Below are 18,208 nucleotides of genomic sequence, written 5' to 3' on the forward strand. Positions count from 1 at the left end.
CTCAACATCATGAGTGTGCTCTGATTCTGTAGCTAATGTACTGTAAGTAGATAAGTAGATTTATATGATCAGTTAGAAAAACAACAAGCTAACTTTTGTTTGACCGTATGACAGTAGAAGTGATCATATTCAGATTTCTGTTAAGCACAAGTGTTGGGGGTAACGCATTACGTAATAATATTACTTTTCTGAAGTAATGAGTAAAGTAATGCATTACTTTATAAATGTACACATTAATATTTGAGTTACTTTTTTAAAAAAGTAATGCAAGTTACTTTTCAGTTTAATGCATTTGATTAAAAAAATATGTACTGAATTAAACTGAACATATTAACGTAGAAGTACACACTCTATGTGTCGCGGCTAATCGGGAACAGTTTGCGTCAGAAACGGAGATGGCAGGCCAGAGCTTATCATTTTTGCGATGGAAATGCATTTTCTGAATGCAGAACTTCTCTGTCATAAAAACACCTGCAAAGCCTGAGAGAAATCAAGCCTTGGCAAAGTAAGAAAAGTAACTTAAAGGAACAGTATGTAGGATTGTGTCGCAGCGTGCTCCAGCGCTTACGTGCACGCACACAGATGATAGAGGGATATATCAACCATTCTTAGCTAAGGTAATAACATATTTTAATATTGAAAATGAGTAGACTATTCCTTTAAGAGAGCGCTTTACTTCCTGCTTCCTTGTTCAAATCAATCGCATCCTAATGACGAAAGCTCGGGTGGGCTTGAAACGATAAAAGTACAGTGTGAGTGTGTGCATCTGGGGGAGTAGGGAGGGCATACAATTGCGCTGGGGCATGGTTTGATTTGGATAGTATAAGTGCGCCCTAAATGAGTTCTTCGCAGTGATGAACCGTTTTTGTTCCCTATAGCTCTCTTTGATTAAAGGTTCCTAAATTAATCATTGGTATAGTCTGTAGACCCCTGTTCCTGGTGAGCTACCGTTCTGCAGATTTTAGCTCCAAATCAAACACAGCTGAAGCAGTTAATCAAGAGGTGTGTTCGACTTCATAGGACGAAACTCTATTGGTATTTTAATAATCTAGTCTTATGTTTCCTGATATTTTTGGGGCAAACAGTATGGACGGCAACTAAAATATTCAATATAAAGGATTTCTGGTTGCAACTTTTATTAAAAGGGTTGTTTTTGACATACCGTGTGTCTCAATCAGTTCCCTTGTTCAGTAGTCAGGGCACTGATCAGGGAGTCAGCCATTTTAAGGGCTGTCTCAATCGCAAAATCCGTTCAGTGCACTGGAACGTTCGTTCACTAAAAATTCCCACAATGCAACGCAAAAACCAGTGAGCATCGATGGTCCCTATGTTCCCTAACCGGAAATCACGTGACCTTTTCTGAAACTCGCCAACCGAACATCACGTGATCCAACTCAATAAACTTTATGAAATGTGACAGAACTTTTATAAAGACAAACGTTTGTTTTAGTTGTAAATATAAACACGCATTGCTACACAGTAAGGGACCACAATCTGCTCAATATTTAAAATAATAATAATATTTATTTAAAATTGTAAATATATTTATTACATTTAAAATGTAATTATATGCCTCCAATTTTAAACACAGATATGTAAGAGAATAGTGATAGCATTTTTCACAATGTACTGTTTTTAAAATTAAGTCAGAGAGATGTTGGTTTTGCCGGTTGTTGATGAGTAACAGCTGTGAGTGATCACGTGACAGAAAAATAAGTGAACATTGTCCCAATGTGAAGTGAGCTAGGGTCCTTACCAGTGCCCGAACCTGTGTACACGATATACTGATTTACGACCTCGGGAGCTAGGGAACGAATTGAGACACACGGATATTCACTAAAGTTGCAGTAATGCTAGACTTCCAATTGCTAGACCTGAAACGCAAGATCGTGGGACGATGTCGCAGGTCATCAAGTGTGGTGAACTCTGACCTGCGAATTCGTATCACGTGGAGTGTTGTGATCAGTGCCGCATGAACTCCAACACACATAAGGTTTTCAGCATTGTTTGATAATTACAGACAGGTGTGTTGGAGCTGGATTAAAACTGAAGTCTGCAGGACGATAGGTCACGAGGAGCAGGGTTGGAGACCCCTGTTGTAGGACCTACTTCCAATACAAAGAAACCTTTTATGCAACAGTCCTTTTAGCAACCCTTATTGTAGTAGTGTAAAGTACTGTCCATGTTTTATTATTTTTGTCCTCTGCTAGATAAAAGAAATACATTGGGGGGATGTTGGAGGCTGGACAGGTCAGGGCGGATCACTGCTGGGAACAAAAAGGTGAGATTAAAAAAATCAAAAGCCTGTAGTTCACTACAAAATGAAATTACTGACCCTCATGTCGTACACCCAAAAGACCTTTGTTCATCTTCGACACATAGATGAAGATTTTTCGATGAAATCTGAGAGCTTTCCGACCCTCAATTGATAGCAACCGACCTGTACCATGTTCAAGGCTCAGAAAGGCAGTAAAGACATCATGAAAATTGTACCACTGTAGTCACATGGATTATTTTAATTTCATGAGGTGATAAGAATAATTTCCGAAAAGACAAGTATTCAGTTTCTGACGTGCAATCACGAGTGCCTCACAACAACTGCGTGTGGTGCTAACAATGGGGTGAATTGACAGGTTATGCCACATGGTAGGAGGTGTGGGAGGTGCGGTTTTACTGCAAAACATCACATTAAGAATGGTATTGCAGTAATGACACAAAGTGCTCGATGATCCCTCTAGACATTAATTATATGCACAAAATTTTTTATTCTGGAGTGAACTATTATTTTAATATGACAAACTTTGCTATTGTTGTTGTCACGATAATGATTTTATTAATACTTGCCATGTGTTCAGAACGCTTCCAGCAAAACACATTGATAAGATTGCAGAACAGATGAGGATTCACAACATCAATGCTTTACTGGTTATTGGAGGATTCGAGGTATGTCTGTGTATTTGATTTGCAATTACATGTTTGTAAAAAAGTAGGGTTTTTTTGCATGTAAGATATATATACATTTATTGGAAAGTCTATTAAACGTGTTTTATAGGGGCGGTTTCCCAGAGAGGGCTTATCCTAGTCCCAGACTAAAATGGACGTGTGTGCGGCCTTAATTTAAAAACACCTTGTTCTGACTTATTTTAACATATATCAGTGACAAGGTTTTGCCTCAGGATGCACAATTTATTCATCTGTATAGCCAGAGCCGGATTAACCCAAAGGCAAACTAGGCACGTGCCTAGGGCCCGATTGGCGGGATGGGGCCCAGACAGAGGGGGAATTTTTTTTTTTTTACAAATGTCCCATCTACAATTTCGCCGCTGTCGGGCGCATCCCCGTATCTCCAAAACCATTATTTTTCAGGAAATTTAAAAAACGCCGTATTTTTTAAGTTATTAAACATTATTTCATTAAAGACGAGCTTTATGACTCGGGAGCAGAGAGATACGAGCTTATGCTCTCATTGATAAAAATGGTACGGACACAGACGTCGCCGCTGCCAGCAGTGTTCAACAAATACTGCGGTCACATTGAGCCTTAAAGACGATGCTTCAATAGTTAACCAAAGCTGACTGTAGTATACATCTTACTAAACTCGATTTTAAAGGTTTACGATCTATAAGTGATGCAATACAAAACACGATGAGCGGACTGCTGTCTAATAAGTGGAAATTGATCTGCTCGCAAACTTACCTTCGTGGCTCACGGGCTTCCTTCTGCACAGAAGCATTAGGCCTACAGCTATCGAGTTTTAATAAATGTACTCAAACCTAACTATTTTCACTTGTTAGTGCCTAACAAACAGAAGTATTATATTAATTAAACAGCCATTTTATCTCCAATAAATAAAACATTTAATTGTGTTTAACATTCACAAAATAATTTAATGGTGGTATGCAAAACATTCAATTTAATTCAAAATTGAATTCAATAAAAACATTGCTGCTTGTGTTTTACATGCACAAAATAATTTAATGGTGGTATCCAAAACATTCAATTTAATTAAAGTATTATATTAGATACATTTTAAAACTTCAATGCATGTATGATAAGCCTATGATACGTAAATATTTAAAATACATCAATAACTGATATCATAGGTTAACACAGATAAAATCATAGTTAAGTCTTTCTTTATTAAGCGCATTACTGAGTGTATTTGTGTTTGTGAGTTTATGACTGTTGTTGTCTGAGGTGGTGACTCGGATAGGGACGCCAGTCATCAGAATGGTTGATTTTCAAGTTCATCGTTCCACTCTGTACCTGACAGAGTTCCTTTAAGGACACAGACATGGTTGCTGCAAAAAATAAATAAATAAAGGACAAACGATCATTTCCCTACGTTATATAAGGCATGTTTGCGCATAATAACGAGGCAAAAAAAAAAACAGTTCCTTGCATCATAATTCATGACTGCAATGGCAGTCAACTAGCGGGGTCAACATTTTTTTTCTTTAAGCCCCACAAAAATCACGTTAGATACCAAACATGATAACAAAACCAATGGATAGTGGCTAACTAAGTCAAATGCAAGCAATATGTGCTTTAAATTCATTTCACAAACGTGAATAGCGTAAAGAAAAATCTAGCAGCCTCAGAAACGATACATTAGACTTTAGCACTACCATTACTTTGAGATAAAACTGTTATACATAATATAAAAACTGTTATTATATAATTAATATAACTGAAACATAAATAACCAGTGTTTTGAGGACATTTACCTCAGTGGACGTGTTGCTCGACGAGGATTTCGTTGCGATTCTCAATCTTGAAGAGAAATATGCAGCGAAGCTCTCCCGCGGATTACTGACACCTATTGGTTATTTACTGGTACTACTGCCTTAACAATGACACTCCCAATGGATAAGGTGAGGATAATTTAATAGTATTTAATAGAGCCGTGTAATGACGTATAAATAATACATTTAGCAAAAAAATTTCTGATAGACTGGTTAATATACAACACATGACTTAATTTGGTATACAAACAACCAATATGTAACCAAAGACTAGGCTATGTAAAATGTGAATTAACTTTTATTAGTAACTTTGGTAAGTTTCAGATTTCAATTCATAAATAACCTCGATGGGGGGGCCCAAAAAATGCAGCCTGCCTAGTGTAGTCCATTTATTTAATCCGGCTCTGTGTATAGCGCTGTTTTCATTGTCCTCAAAACGGGCTGATGTCTTCCTTGTTCTATGAAGTCCCTCCTTCAGAAATACGTAACGAGTTTTGATTGTGTAGTTTGTTTAGTTTTGTTGTGATTTGATAGCAGCTTAGTTTAACAGAGCAGTTTGAGCCAAAGCTGGTGACTGACGTATTCCTGTGGGCGGAGTTTAGTTTTACTGACATCATTAAAGCAGGAAATAGAGGGCTGTAGTCCAAACCGCCTGGCAGTGAACTTTGAGCTTTATCATTTTACAGGTATTAGTTATGCTATTATAGCAACATTACACATTAACTAGGGTTTAAAAAATGGGATCAAGTAGAACGTGACCTTTAACATTAGTTAACTACATTAGTTAACATGAACTAATAATGTACTGCACATTTATTAATCTTTGTTAATGTTAATTTAAACAATTACTAATACTTTATTACTATATTAAAAATCTTGTTAACGTTTGCACTGTGAACTAACATGAACAAACAATGAAATTTTTTATTTCTATTAACTAACATGAACAAAGATGAATAAAAACTGTAACAAATGTATTGCCAATGGGTTGTTCATGTAAGTTAATACATTAAGATTCATTAGTTAACATTAGTTATTGTAAAGTGTTACCGTATGTTTGTAAAAACTTCTTAAGTGACCTAATATAAATAAGGCCTAGTCCTGGTTTAACCTAAACCCTTTCCGGGAAACTGCCCCATACGGTTTATTATTTTAAAAATATTTATTGTAAGTGAAACACAGACCTTATTGTTTAAAGATGTCATACTGTTCTAACAATAAATAATACATGTTATAAAGATAGTGAGTACTGTAACAACTAGAGTGTCTGTGTTAAGTTTTAGGAGGTTTTTACATCTAAATTTCTGTACATATAAACTGCTATATACTGATATATATATATATTTTCAAGTAAGGGCGTAGATTTGGTTTGAACATTGGGGTGACAATATGTGACTAGTATGGGACCACAAAACCAAAAAAAGTTGCACAGGTATATTTGTAGAAAAGGCCAAACATACATTGTGTGGGTAATAATATTCAAATGCTTTTGGCCTAAAAGAAAAATTTATAAGTAAGTACAAATATTTTATACATTTCGTAAATATATCAAAACTGTATTTTTGTTAGTAGATGCAGCAAAATCAAAAAACAAAATTGGACAGAAACTCGTCCGCAAACTACTCTGGGATTTTCCATTCAGGTTTGTTTTTGTAAAACCTTACAACTTTTCCATTAAAGGGCTCGTTATAGTTGTGCGTAGGTCTTACGGCATAGCCATGACGGCGTAGGTTCTGCTTCGGTTTTCATTTATACTTTTGCGTCGTCGTCCGCGTCGACGTGCATACACGCGCAGACCGCTGGTAGGCAGTATCCACGCGTGTAACCACAGTAGCAGCACGACCGTCAAATAAGAAGAAGCTTGGCAAGTTAACCCACAAACAAAGAAGAAACAGCAACTTGTTGTGTATGATTAAGAATACCAGCAATGATGGAAGTAAATAAACTGCGACTTTTGTTGCATTTTGAGTTAAAACACTTCTCAACTTGGCTCAACTTTGTTTTCAACGTCGCAAACAGAAATACGTATGACGCAATCTTTTTTACCTGACGGGAGGGGTTCTGGGTGACCAATCACAGCCCTTGCGGTCCGTGTAGAACTGACGCGATGTTAAAAATTTTGCAAGGTGGACGTCAGGCTATGCACAGGCTATGGAAAACCTACACTGTAGCTACGGCGTAGAACTTACGCACGACTATAAATCAGGCTTTAGTCCTCAACATCATTACAGCGGTAAACCAGTAAAGAGCGCTAAAACAAACCTTTATTTATCATTATTAATACGTGTTGCTAAGGACTTCATTTGGACTTTGAACTTTAAATGCGATATTCTCAATATTTTTTTTTTGCACCCTCAGATTCTAGATTTTCAAATTATCATATCTCGGCCAAATATTGTCCTGTGAATGGAAACCTTATTTATTAAGCTTTCGGATGATGTATAAATCTCAATTTGACCGTTTCGACTGGTTTTGTGGTCCATATGTTTTTCATATTCATTGTATAAATATTGGGGGTGTTGTAACTAGTTTTAACCCCCTGGAAACGACGGCCCTTTTTTCAAGATATTTTATCACTACGACATGTGAAGAGTTCAGATGCAAAACCCGTCTGACATGTTTTTTTGTAATTAAAGGTATTGCGGAGGATTTTCTTTTTCCGGGTGGATCATAAAGACTATTGGTCCTCATAGTTGTCAATCAGGAGTGTTGCGCAATTGCATTTTTTTTAAAAAGTGGAGAAGGCGGTTCTTTTCTAAAATTCGAGAAAATCCTCCGCTACACCTTTAAGCATTTTTAATCATGCTCTTATGTTTAAACTCAGTAATTTCACTTTAGGATACTAGTCAGTAACTGAAATGACTTTTTTTCACAAATGTCACTTTAGTCATTTAATTGCTTTTTAACTACCAGTAATTTGACTTTCGTAGCAAAGCCCTCTAAGTTTTTTTTTCTTAAAAAATTCACGTCTCTAAACAAGACAGTAAACAATAGCAGAATCACTAAAGGTACATCTAGAAACATTGCAAATGATGAATTTTTGAATGATGAATCATTATGTAAAAATGAAGAAACTTAAGCACACGTTAAGTGGCGCTGTGGTCCATGTGACTGCCACATTTACATTGTGTTCAGGTCCAAGGACTCACAAGGGACACAAATTTAAATGTGATCCACAGTCAGTTTGCACGCCGTCATTCATCTAATTAATTTTTCGTGCACTGCCAACAAACCGGTATTTCTGAATGGCCTGAAGCCAGGACTAAGCGGATTTCTATATCATTATTAAATTTTTTGCATCTGAGCTCCTCACATTAAGTTTTACAATACACCGTTACTTTGTAATATCGTACTAAAAAGAAGACAACATTCTGTGTTTGACAGTGAATCACCTCTGTCGCCCTACTAAAATCTGTGATGTTGGTAGGTCAAGTTCATATCTTGAGTGTTATGTAAGGCAGAGTACGTGACACACTCCAGGAAACCTCTCTGTCTGTATACTTACTTACTTACTTAACCCACAGCAACATCACATTTCTGTCATCTCACATTCTTACAGTAACAGATGTGAATCCAGAAGAGTGTGCTTTCATTCCCATCTTATATCATTGAATGTTCATCAAAGTGGGCATGGCTCTCTGCCCCCCTCCCCTGTTATTACCCATAATTCTGGCCAGTGACCCATAAGCCCTTGCTCTGACCACAGGCGTATCTGGGGCTGATGGAGCTGCAAGCAGCTCGGTCTAAACACGCGGAGCTTTGCGTTCCGATGGTGATGGTTCCGTCCACCGTGTCCAACAATATTCCCGGATCAGACCTGAGCATTGGGGCAGACACTGCCCTCAACGCCATCACAAGCGTAAGACGTCACACACTTGTGTCAAAGTGTGTGTGTGTTTGTGTGGTGGTGGGCATGTACTGTTGTTTGTCACAAGCACTGTTGTGTTATTTAAGGTATGCTAAGAAGTCAGACCATGTGACGGCCAACCTCACTGCCAGGATGCAAACACAAGTTAGTAGTACTAGTATACTTTATTGTCCTTGAGAGAAATTGTTCAAGATCATGAGTTGGCATTCAAATTTAACAACTTCACAAAGTATATAAGCAGATAGTAGATAGTATATAACTCAGTGAAACAGTCAACCTGAATAAGTAGATCAGTTTAGTGGTACGATTTACATTTTTCCTCATTTAGCAGACGCTTTTATGCAAAGTGACAGGAGTGAAGGAGAAAGTATTTAACATTTTGTCAGTGAGCTAACAAAAAGTGTATTCTATAAAGCTGGATTTGTTGAGATGAGGTAGCCCAGATAGCAAGCAACCATTGGAACAAGGTTAAAACAGGTTGATTTGTCAATGTTAATCCCACTGAATCAAAATCAGGCTTGTGCCTTTCAATAAACTGCCATTGTGGTGATCAGTGTTTGCTTTAGTTAAGCCCTTGACTTGAACATAAGTTAAATCTTTCTTTTCTCAGTGTTTTTATGTGTTCATGTACAAACAATGGGCATTGGAAAAGAAAGATGCGTTTCAAATTGGCATTGGTTGCTTTTTTGAAGACATCAAGATGATATTAACTCTTTCACCGCCAGCGTTTTTTAAAAAAGTTGCCAGCCAGCGCCAGCGTTTTTCATGATTTTCACAAAAGTTTAATGCCTTCCAGAAAATGTTCTTCTTCAAATATATAAACATACAATATACCAAATGAAAGAACAGACCCTCTGCTTTCAAACAAAAAAAAGCAGTTTCATCCTACCTTCAGTATTTCTTTTGTAATCAGCTTTTGAATATGGGTAGGTTTCTGCAAAAACTCCACATTTTGAGCAAAAAGCAGAGATAATTCAATTTTTGTGACTGACTTTTCATAGAGATCCCATTCAGAGCAATCTTTAAAACAAACACGGACATGCAGCTGCTTGCCATAGGGCAATACTTCCGGGTTTAAAAAGTTGCGGAAGGGCGCCACCTGGTGGATAATAGCGGTATTGCGGAAAGACAGAAATACTCGTCATTGGCGGGGAAGCATTTTCTCTTGATTGATGAGATATTTCATCAATGGTGGGGAAAGAGTTAAATAAAGCTGCTTTACATGAAGATGTTGATTTTTTTTGACCATTGTAATTGTTCTGGTTTGTAAGTGCATTGTAACAAGGTAAACAGAAATAACACTGACACTTGACAGTGTGAGGTTGGTGGTCACTGTAGTCTGACTAGTTTGGAGAGGAGAGCATGTGGTCACACAGCACAACCTGGTCCGTGGTCTTGCACCTGACTCTGTCTGTTTATATGTTTGTATGTGTTTGTCTCTGTAAAAGGTCTGGTCCAACACAAAGTGTTCATCGTACCACATATCTACTTCATGTCATATTTAGCTTAAAGGGATAGTTCGGCCAAAAACGATATTAAACCCATGATTTACTCACCCCCAAGCTGTCCGAGTTGCATATGTCCATCGTTTTTCAGACAAACACATTTTCGGATGTTTTAGAAAATATTTTAGATCTTTCTGTTCATTAAATGTAATGTTACGGGGTCCAGCAATAGTCCACGACCTTCAAGTCCAAAAAAGTGCGTCCATCCTTCACAAATTAAATCCAAACGGCTCCAGGATGATAAACAAAGGTCTTCTGTGGGTAATCCGTGCAGTGTTGTTGTAGAAATATCCATATTTAAAATGTTATTAACTTTATAAACTAGCTTCCGGTAGCGCCGCCATTTTGGAGTGATGCGCATTCAGGATGAGAGCTTACGCAGGGTACAGAGTTTCTCTGCTGCTGCTCTGTGCCCCCGCCCTCCGAATTTGTCATACGTCACTAAGAAAAGTGCGTACACTACGCTAATACTCTCTCCTGAGTCTAAGATGGCGGCGCTACCGGAAGGTAGTTTATAAAGTTAATAACATTTTAAATATGGATATTTCTACAACAACACCGCACGGATTACCCACAGACCTTTGTTTATCATCCTGGAGCCGTTTGGATTTAATTTGTGAAGGATGGACGCACTTTTTTGGACTTGAAGGTCGTGGACTATTGCTGGACCCCGTAACATTACATTTAATGAACAAAAAGATCTAAAATATTTTCTAAAATATCCGAAAATGTGTTTGTCTGAAAAACGATGGACATATGCAACTCGGACAGCTTGGGGGTGAGTAAATCATGGGTTTAATATCGTTTTTGGCCGAACTATCCCTTTAATTTGTGTATTTTATTGGTGATTATAACACCTGCACTTATTTTCCTCTTAGGTTTGGACTTTAATATGTCAAAATGCTTTTATTAGTTTAGATCAATTCTGCTTTTATTTTTATAACTTTTAAGTGCTTTTGAATTGAGCTCAATGAGTTTTTGACATATTAAACAACATTCTTCACTAATGGACCAATTTAAAAAAAAAAAATAATTTTATGATTTTATTCACTTTTATTGACCAACTTCTATTTCATTTGGAATGTACAAAATAATTACAAGCTTTATTTCTTGATAATGGACGCTTTTTAAGGATATTTATGTGTTAGTTACAATTAAACGTCTATGGACCGTGTATCTATTCACAGGTTTACGGACGTTAAGTTGTTAATAACCCAGAACTCAACACGTTTAATGTAAGTTTAACTAATAGCATGCTGTTTTGGACCTTGCCTGATATCATTGGTTTCAATCTACACGCGGATGTTGCGGTGTCCTGTTTAGGGTCTGGTTGTGCTGGTGCATTCAGATGGTCGCACTTTCTTTGGTCTCATCTGTTATCTCGGTCACCGTTTAGCCATAGTGGAACGCCATGCCCACGTCACAGATGAAGATCCCTCTGGTGGTTAACTATCCTCCTCGACAGAAAAATCTTCCCTTAATCATCCAAATGTCACCGTCCTTACTAATGCATCAAACACTGGTGCCATATGGCTACATTTTATAAACGACTCACCTCACATTCAAAGTATGTAGCCCCTGAATGTCTACATACTTTGGTTGGGCCGCCATCCTAATGCGTGTCCACCGCTGCAGGCTTTTGAGAGTTTGCTACAGCTGGTCGATGCCCGCAGCAGCTATGAGGAGTTCTGTGTGCCCATGTGCATGCTGCCCGCCACCATCAGTAATAATGTAGCCGGCACTGATCTCAGCATCGGAGCTGACACATCACTCAATGCAATCGTGGAGGTAAGAGACCTCACCCTACCCACACCCAAATCCCCAGATGATACCATGAAGGTCAGCAGAGACTGCACTCTTAAAAATAAAGGTGCTAAATAATGCCAAAGAAGAATCATTTTGTCTTTATATTTTATAAATAAAATTTTCACTTTAACGGGGTCATAGTGTAAAAAATCATACTTTATCCATGTTTAAGTGCTATAATTGGGTCCCTGGTGCATCTTTCAACCTAGTAAACATGAAAAAGAACAGTATTTTGTTTTTCAATAAACCATTCTTTGCAAGCATGTGAAAAATTAGGTTATTCAGATTTCGTCTGTTTTGTGATGTAGGTAGCAAGGCCAATTATAATAATACCGCCCCTTAATCTGCACTGTCCAACCACGACACTGCCATTTAGTGCGGAAAGAAAGGGAGAGAAAAAATAATTGACAGTACAATTGAGTTTAAATTTCAACAAACCACCATTATGGCAATCAGTATTTGCATTATCAGCTCATTTGCATTTTAAAGGACACACCCACAACGGCACATTTTTGCTTGCACCTACAAAGTAGCAATTTTAATGTTATAATAAATTATCTATATGCTATTTTAAGCTAAAACTTCACATATGTACTCTGGGACACCAAAGACTTATTTTACATCTTTAAAAAATCTCATAATATGACCCCTTTAACTGTTTTTCTGTTTTGCAAAAGGTTCTTTACATTATACAAAGATAAGATGGCTCTTTTGGGAACCTTAGACCGAATGGTTATGTGGGAACCAAAACTGGTTCTTCTATGGCATTGCTGTAAAAAAAACCTTATGCAGCAACTTTATTTTAAGAGTGTGTTTGACTCCTTAAATGCCGCTGCCTCTTATTAATCTTCCTAAGCAAAATAACTTTTTTTTGCTATTTTCAAAAATGTTTTTTTCCACGAACCCAAAAAATAATAAAAGTATTTTTTATTTACATAAATTTAGTGAACACTTTTATCTAATGTTACTTACTTTGTTGTTTATTTAGGTGTGAAACTTTTTAAAGAGGCAAAGATAGGATGAATCTAGTGTTTACAAGACACAGTATAACACATTACAGCTATAAATTGTATTTTGTATCATACAGGCCATTACCAGATTCTTTCTGTTGCAGTTTTTTATTATTGTAGGAATCAATGAAATTTGGACTGAATTTAATTCCAAACAATTTCAATTTCTCCCCGTGAACTCGTGATTTTAAGATACAGTACTGTGCAAAAGTTTTAGGCCAGCATTAGATTAGTTTTTTAGCAGTAGTATAATGATTATATACAGTTTATTAAAAATACAATCAGAAAATACAGAAGTTTTTGTGCAGTATTTACTGTGATCTCCTCTTACACTTCAATAGAAGGAAGCTGCAGGATCTCTTCAACCTAAATTAAATTAAATCCTAATGTCTAATTCTAATCTAAAGACTTTAGGCTCTTAAAAAATGTGAAGACATGTTTAGTGAAAAGAGAGGGCAACACTAAATACTGCATATTTTCTTTATTTTCTGTTTGTATCTTAAAAATAAATATGGATCATCATTAAAACTTTGCTAAAACAAGAAAGCTGATGGTAACCTAAGAGGTCTGCACAATATTGTTTGTTACATTATCAGATGCATTACGCATATCACATATCCTGCAGTGTTTGTCTACTACAGGAACATGAAGCGATTCTACCATCTATGTTTACTTTCCCAAGCTGCATGGCAAAAATGGCTGATAAAAAAATCATAAATCAGACGTGACCGAATGCATGCTCTGTGTTACAGTAAACTGTTCTGTCTCTGCTGAATAATTCATCATAAGTTTATAGCTGTGTTTTAAAACGCTATGCACCAGCTGAAAACCATGCACTACAAGACAGCTGCAAGCTTAAGCTGGGTTTGTGTGCTTTGTGCTTGCACTGTGATGTCTTGTATATTTTGTGTACACTGTTGTATGATGAAGTGTTTATGTGTGTGAATGAGGAGGACGTATGTCTGATGTTAACCAATACCCTTGTGAGTGTGCAAAATGAGCTATCTTATATTATGTTGTGTGTGTGCGTGTTAGACGTGTGACCGCATAAAGCAGTCGGCCAGTGGCACCAAGCGTCGTGTCTTCATCATTGAGACGATGGGTGGTTACTGTGGTTACCTAGCAACCGTCGGGGGGCTGGCGGCTGGAGCCGATGCAGCTTACATCTACGAAGAGCCATTTGACATCCGAGACCTACAAGTGAGGAAGTTTTGTTTTTGGTCCATGTCTCAATCAATGCAATAATAACAATGATGCAAACATCTTTCTCCAAGCATCATTTGTTTCAGCTACTAAATAAAACTTTGTTACATACAGTAAAGTTAGCTTGCTTTTGGATACCATGCAATAGTAGTAGCATTCTTTGGTTTAAAATCTGTTTTGTAATTGAAATGTAGCATGTAGTGTTTTATATTAATCATGGTGTCAAAAGTCAAATCTGCCCCCTTCTGTTAGACACAAGAATTGCAGTCCACTCTCCTTCTCTTGTCCTCTGTTTATAAACTGTCCTAAAGGCACAGAGGTATATTTAGCAGTGTGTACTATTTAAGGAGAGAGAAAGAAAGAAAGGGAGAGCGTTTTGACGTCACTCTTGAGTTATAATAAGTGCTCTATTTTTCAGTCTAACGTTGAGCATTTAACTGAGAAGATGAAGACCAGCATCCAGAGGGGTTTAGTGCTGAGGTATGAGCTATACGTCTGTGTGTGTACAGTATGTGTTTTGAACCTGTATGTATGTGTATAAGCAGTGAAGTTTATACATAAATGTGCTGTTGTATGTGTGCAGGTTCATGCATTTGTGTGTGTTTTGCAGGAATGAAAACTCCAGTGAAAATTACACCACTGATTTTATTTACCAGCTGTACAGCGAAGAGGGCAAAGGAGTGTTTGACTGCAGGAAAAATGTCCTGGGACACATGCAGCAGGTATACAACGCATACACAAATGTTTGCTTCATTAACATTCATGCATTTGGCAAACACGTTTACCTGAACCAAACTTGATGTGCAGTCAAGGTGCATACATTTTATTTCTCTTTGTACTGCAGATGCAATTCTCTACAAATACCAAATATGTCTTATCCAATGTTTATTATGTCTGTCTTGTTTATTGCAATGGTGGGGACTTTGAGCTTTTTGTCATTTATACTTAGCAGCTAAAAACATTTTCTTTTGGTCCACAAAATAGATTGTTTAGGTTTCTTGTCTTTGTGGTGACACTTGGGATTCACAGAGCAAAGCCTGACAACCACACACTAGCACAAATGTACTTGTAAACAGATTTTTGTTGTATTTTACTGTGTAGGGCGGCACCCCTTCACCATTTGACAGGAACTTTGGCACCAAAATTGCAGCCAAAGCCATGCAGTGGATCTCCAAGAAGCTCAACGAGTTTTACAGTGAAGGTAAAGAGAGATTGTTCCTGTAAAACTGCAATTTTAAAGTGTGTATCTCCATTTATATTGAAAAAATATTTACATTTTAATAAACCACCATTATGGTGCTCAGTGTTTGCTTTAGTTAAGCCCTTGATTTTTACTAAGTTAAATCTTTCTTTCTTTCTTTTTGCAGTGTTTGTTTGGGTTTAAGTAGAAACAAACAAAAGAAAGATGCGTTTTAATGTTAAAGGGGTCATATTATGAGATTTTTTATAAGATGTAAAAAAAGTCCTTGTGTCCCCAGAGTGTGTATGTAAAGTTTTAATTCAGAATACACCACAGATTATTTATTATAGCATGTTAAAATTGCCACTTTGTAGGCAAATGTGCCGTTTTTTTGGTGTGTCCTTTAAAGTGCAAATGAGCTGATGAAATGCAAACACTGATCACCATAATGGTGGTTTGTTGAAATTGAAACTTAATTGTGCTTTTAATAATTTTTTCTCTTTCTTTCTGCACTAAATGGCTGTGCAGTGGTTGGTTAGTGCAGATTAAGAGGCATATCATTGTAATTGGATTTTTTTACCTACATCACAAAACAGGCAAAATGTGAACAACACAATTGAATGACGTCAATATTAGAGTTTTTGACTAACCTCTGCCCACAGGAATACGGCACTCACCAGCTAATTCTTTGGTTCAGCTGGTTAAGTTGCTGTCGATTACAACACACTGTAGCAGCTACCCAATCATAAGTAGTTACATATTTCTGAAGGAGGGACTTTATAGAACAAGGAAGACATCAGCCCAATTTTCAGACAGTGAAAACGGCGGTATAGAGAAAAGTAAATTGTGTGAAAAAACTTTTTTACACACGAAACATGAACACGTGTTATATTGCGCACCATAAACGCAATCATAGCTTCAAAAATACAGGAAAACAGGACCTTTAACATTAAAACACAAGAGGCAAGGGCCCAACTAAAGCAAACACGGATCACCATAATGATGGTTTGTTGAAATGTCGATATTTTCAATATTAATAAAGGTTGCAAATGCAATATTGTTTTAATGGGGTTAACATTGACAAATCAACTATTTAAATGGTTGTTTGCTATCTGGGTTATGCTTCCATGAATAAACATTTTGCTTGCTTTTTTGGGGGAATCTTCTTGGCAAATAAACACGTTTTCCACATAAGTGGATTCCAAAAAAATTCATTTTAATTTTCATTTCCTAACTATAGACATTTATTTTACATTAACATTTTGGCAGATGCTTTTATTTGAATAGACTTACAGTGCATTTAAGTTATATATTTTATTAGTATGTGTTTCCTGGGTTTCAGACCTTTTTGTATAACACATTTAGCTACAGAAACACATTTCTGTGACTCAGCGCAATTCATACTGTAATTTTTTTGCTCTTGTATTCTTCTTTCCGTGATTTGGATCAGATGAAGGTAAAAAAATTTAAATAATTAAAAATATATATTTTCCCCCATTGTCTGTAATGTTTGTGTAATTTCATGTGTTTGTGTGTATTGTGTAGGCCGTGTGTTTGCTAACACAGAGGATTCTGCATGTTTGTTGGGAATGCGACGCAGGGCTCTGGTCTTTCAGCCCGTGACTCAACTCAAAGATGAGATCGATTTTGTGTAAGATTTAAAACACATGCATACATTTAGGTATAAAGGTTATTTTTTAATTCCTTCACTTAAAAAAATGTTTAAGGCTGACATACTTTTGTAGTATTTTATTGTAGTATTGCACCGATGATGTTAGTCAAGATGTTTCCCATACGAAAAAAATATTTTCAAATATAATTTTAAATATATTTCAGTAAATATATTTTTGGCCATTTTTTGTATGTTAACAATTTTTTTTACCAATATATGCATTTATTTTATATTTTTAAATTTGCATTTGTAAACTTGTAAACATATTTTTTTTTAAATGATATTTTATACATGCTTATACATTTGATACTTTATACATTTTTTTTAAACTTTTTTTATTTTGGCCAGGGAATTTTTTTTTGCCGTATGGGTTGTAAAATAAGAATTTAAAATACATTTTTTTAAAAATATGTTAATATATGAAGGTTAAAACTAAATATATTTTCTAATTCAAAAATATATTTAATTAAGCTTTACTTTATACAAAATCTATTTAGTATATATTTAAATCATGTTCTTGATCAAAGAAATGTATTTTATTGCCGTATGGGTAAAAACAGCAGTTTTTAGTTCAACAATAGATACCTGTTGTAGTGATGAAAGAAACAAAGCTTTTTGAAGCTTTGAATCAATTGAACCAATTGCTTCGAAAATTGACTCAGTTTTCGAAGCGTTTGAAACACCACACACGTTGGCGACACCTGCTAATTCAAAATAGTGTAAAAACGTTTCGAAACCGTTATGATGTAATGAAGCCTCGTTTGCTAAAATCACGTATCTTGGCTAGTTTTAAAACTCGCTTCGAACCAATGATTCGAGACAAAAGAATAGTGAGTTTCGAAGCCTCCATCACTAACCTGTTGTACCTTTAGTTAAATTACTAGTTAAAATAGGATGGATAATACAATCATGGATAATCAAATGAAAATGTTTAAGTATGGCTACATTGTACATCTTAACTATTAATATGTTGAAAAGGAGGCACGCAGGATTTTCTTTAGTCTGTAAACACCCAGCAAGCTATAGCTGTCATTTTACCATCTAGGTTAACTTCACCCAATATAGTCCGGCTATGAGTTACCCACTTCTAGCAAAGATAAACTGGAATTTGGTTATGTTATTTTTGTGTAGTGAGTTGTGAGATGTCCGAAAATCTATCATGTAAACAGTGATGACAAGCTGTTTGGTTTTGTTTAATTTATTTTTGGGCTGTGGTTGG

At 36.3% G+C, this 18,208-nt stretch overlaps 1 protein-coding gene across 4 annotated transcripts in view; it reads left to right on the forward strand.

Moving 5' to 3' along the window:
- The window catches only part of LOC129443213 (ATP-dependent 6-phosphofructokinase, platelet type), a 40,020-nt gene that overhangs the window by 20,981 nt on the left and 831 nt on the right, over positions 1-18,208 (forward strand). For 2 of the 4 annotated variants that reach the window (XM_073864409.1, XM_073864407.1), the window contains exons 14-21: positions 2,211-2,281; positions 2,856-2,943; positions 8,452-8,604; positions 13,970-14,134; positions 14,556-14,617; positions 14,748-14,859; positions 15,239-15,338; positions 16,863-16,968. In XM_073864409.1, the coding sequence (XP_073720510.1) occupies positions 2,211-2,281; positions 2,856-2,943; positions 8,452-8,604; positions 13,970-14,134; positions 14,556-14,617; positions 14,748-14,859; positions 15,239-15,338; positions 16,863-16,968 (857 nt within the window). Of the gene's footprint in view, positions 1-2,210; positions 2,282-2,855; positions 2,944-8,451; positions 8,605-11,753; positions 11,907-13,969; positions 14,135-14,555; positions 14,618-14,747; positions 14,860-15,238; positions 15,339-16,862; positions 16,969-18,208 lie in introns of all 4 variants that reach the window. The other 2 variants (XM_073864410.1, XM_073864408.1) reach the window with 2 other exon arrangements.

This window comes from Misgurnus anguillicaudatus, unplaced genomic scaffold (assembly GCF_027580225.2).
Source record: "Misgurnus anguillicaudatus unplaced genomic scaffold, ASM2758022v2 HiC_scaffold_26, whole genome shotgun sequence".
NCBI lineage: Eukaryota > Metazoa > Chordata > Actinopteri > Cypriniformes > Cobitidae > Misgurnus > Misgurnus anguillicaudatus.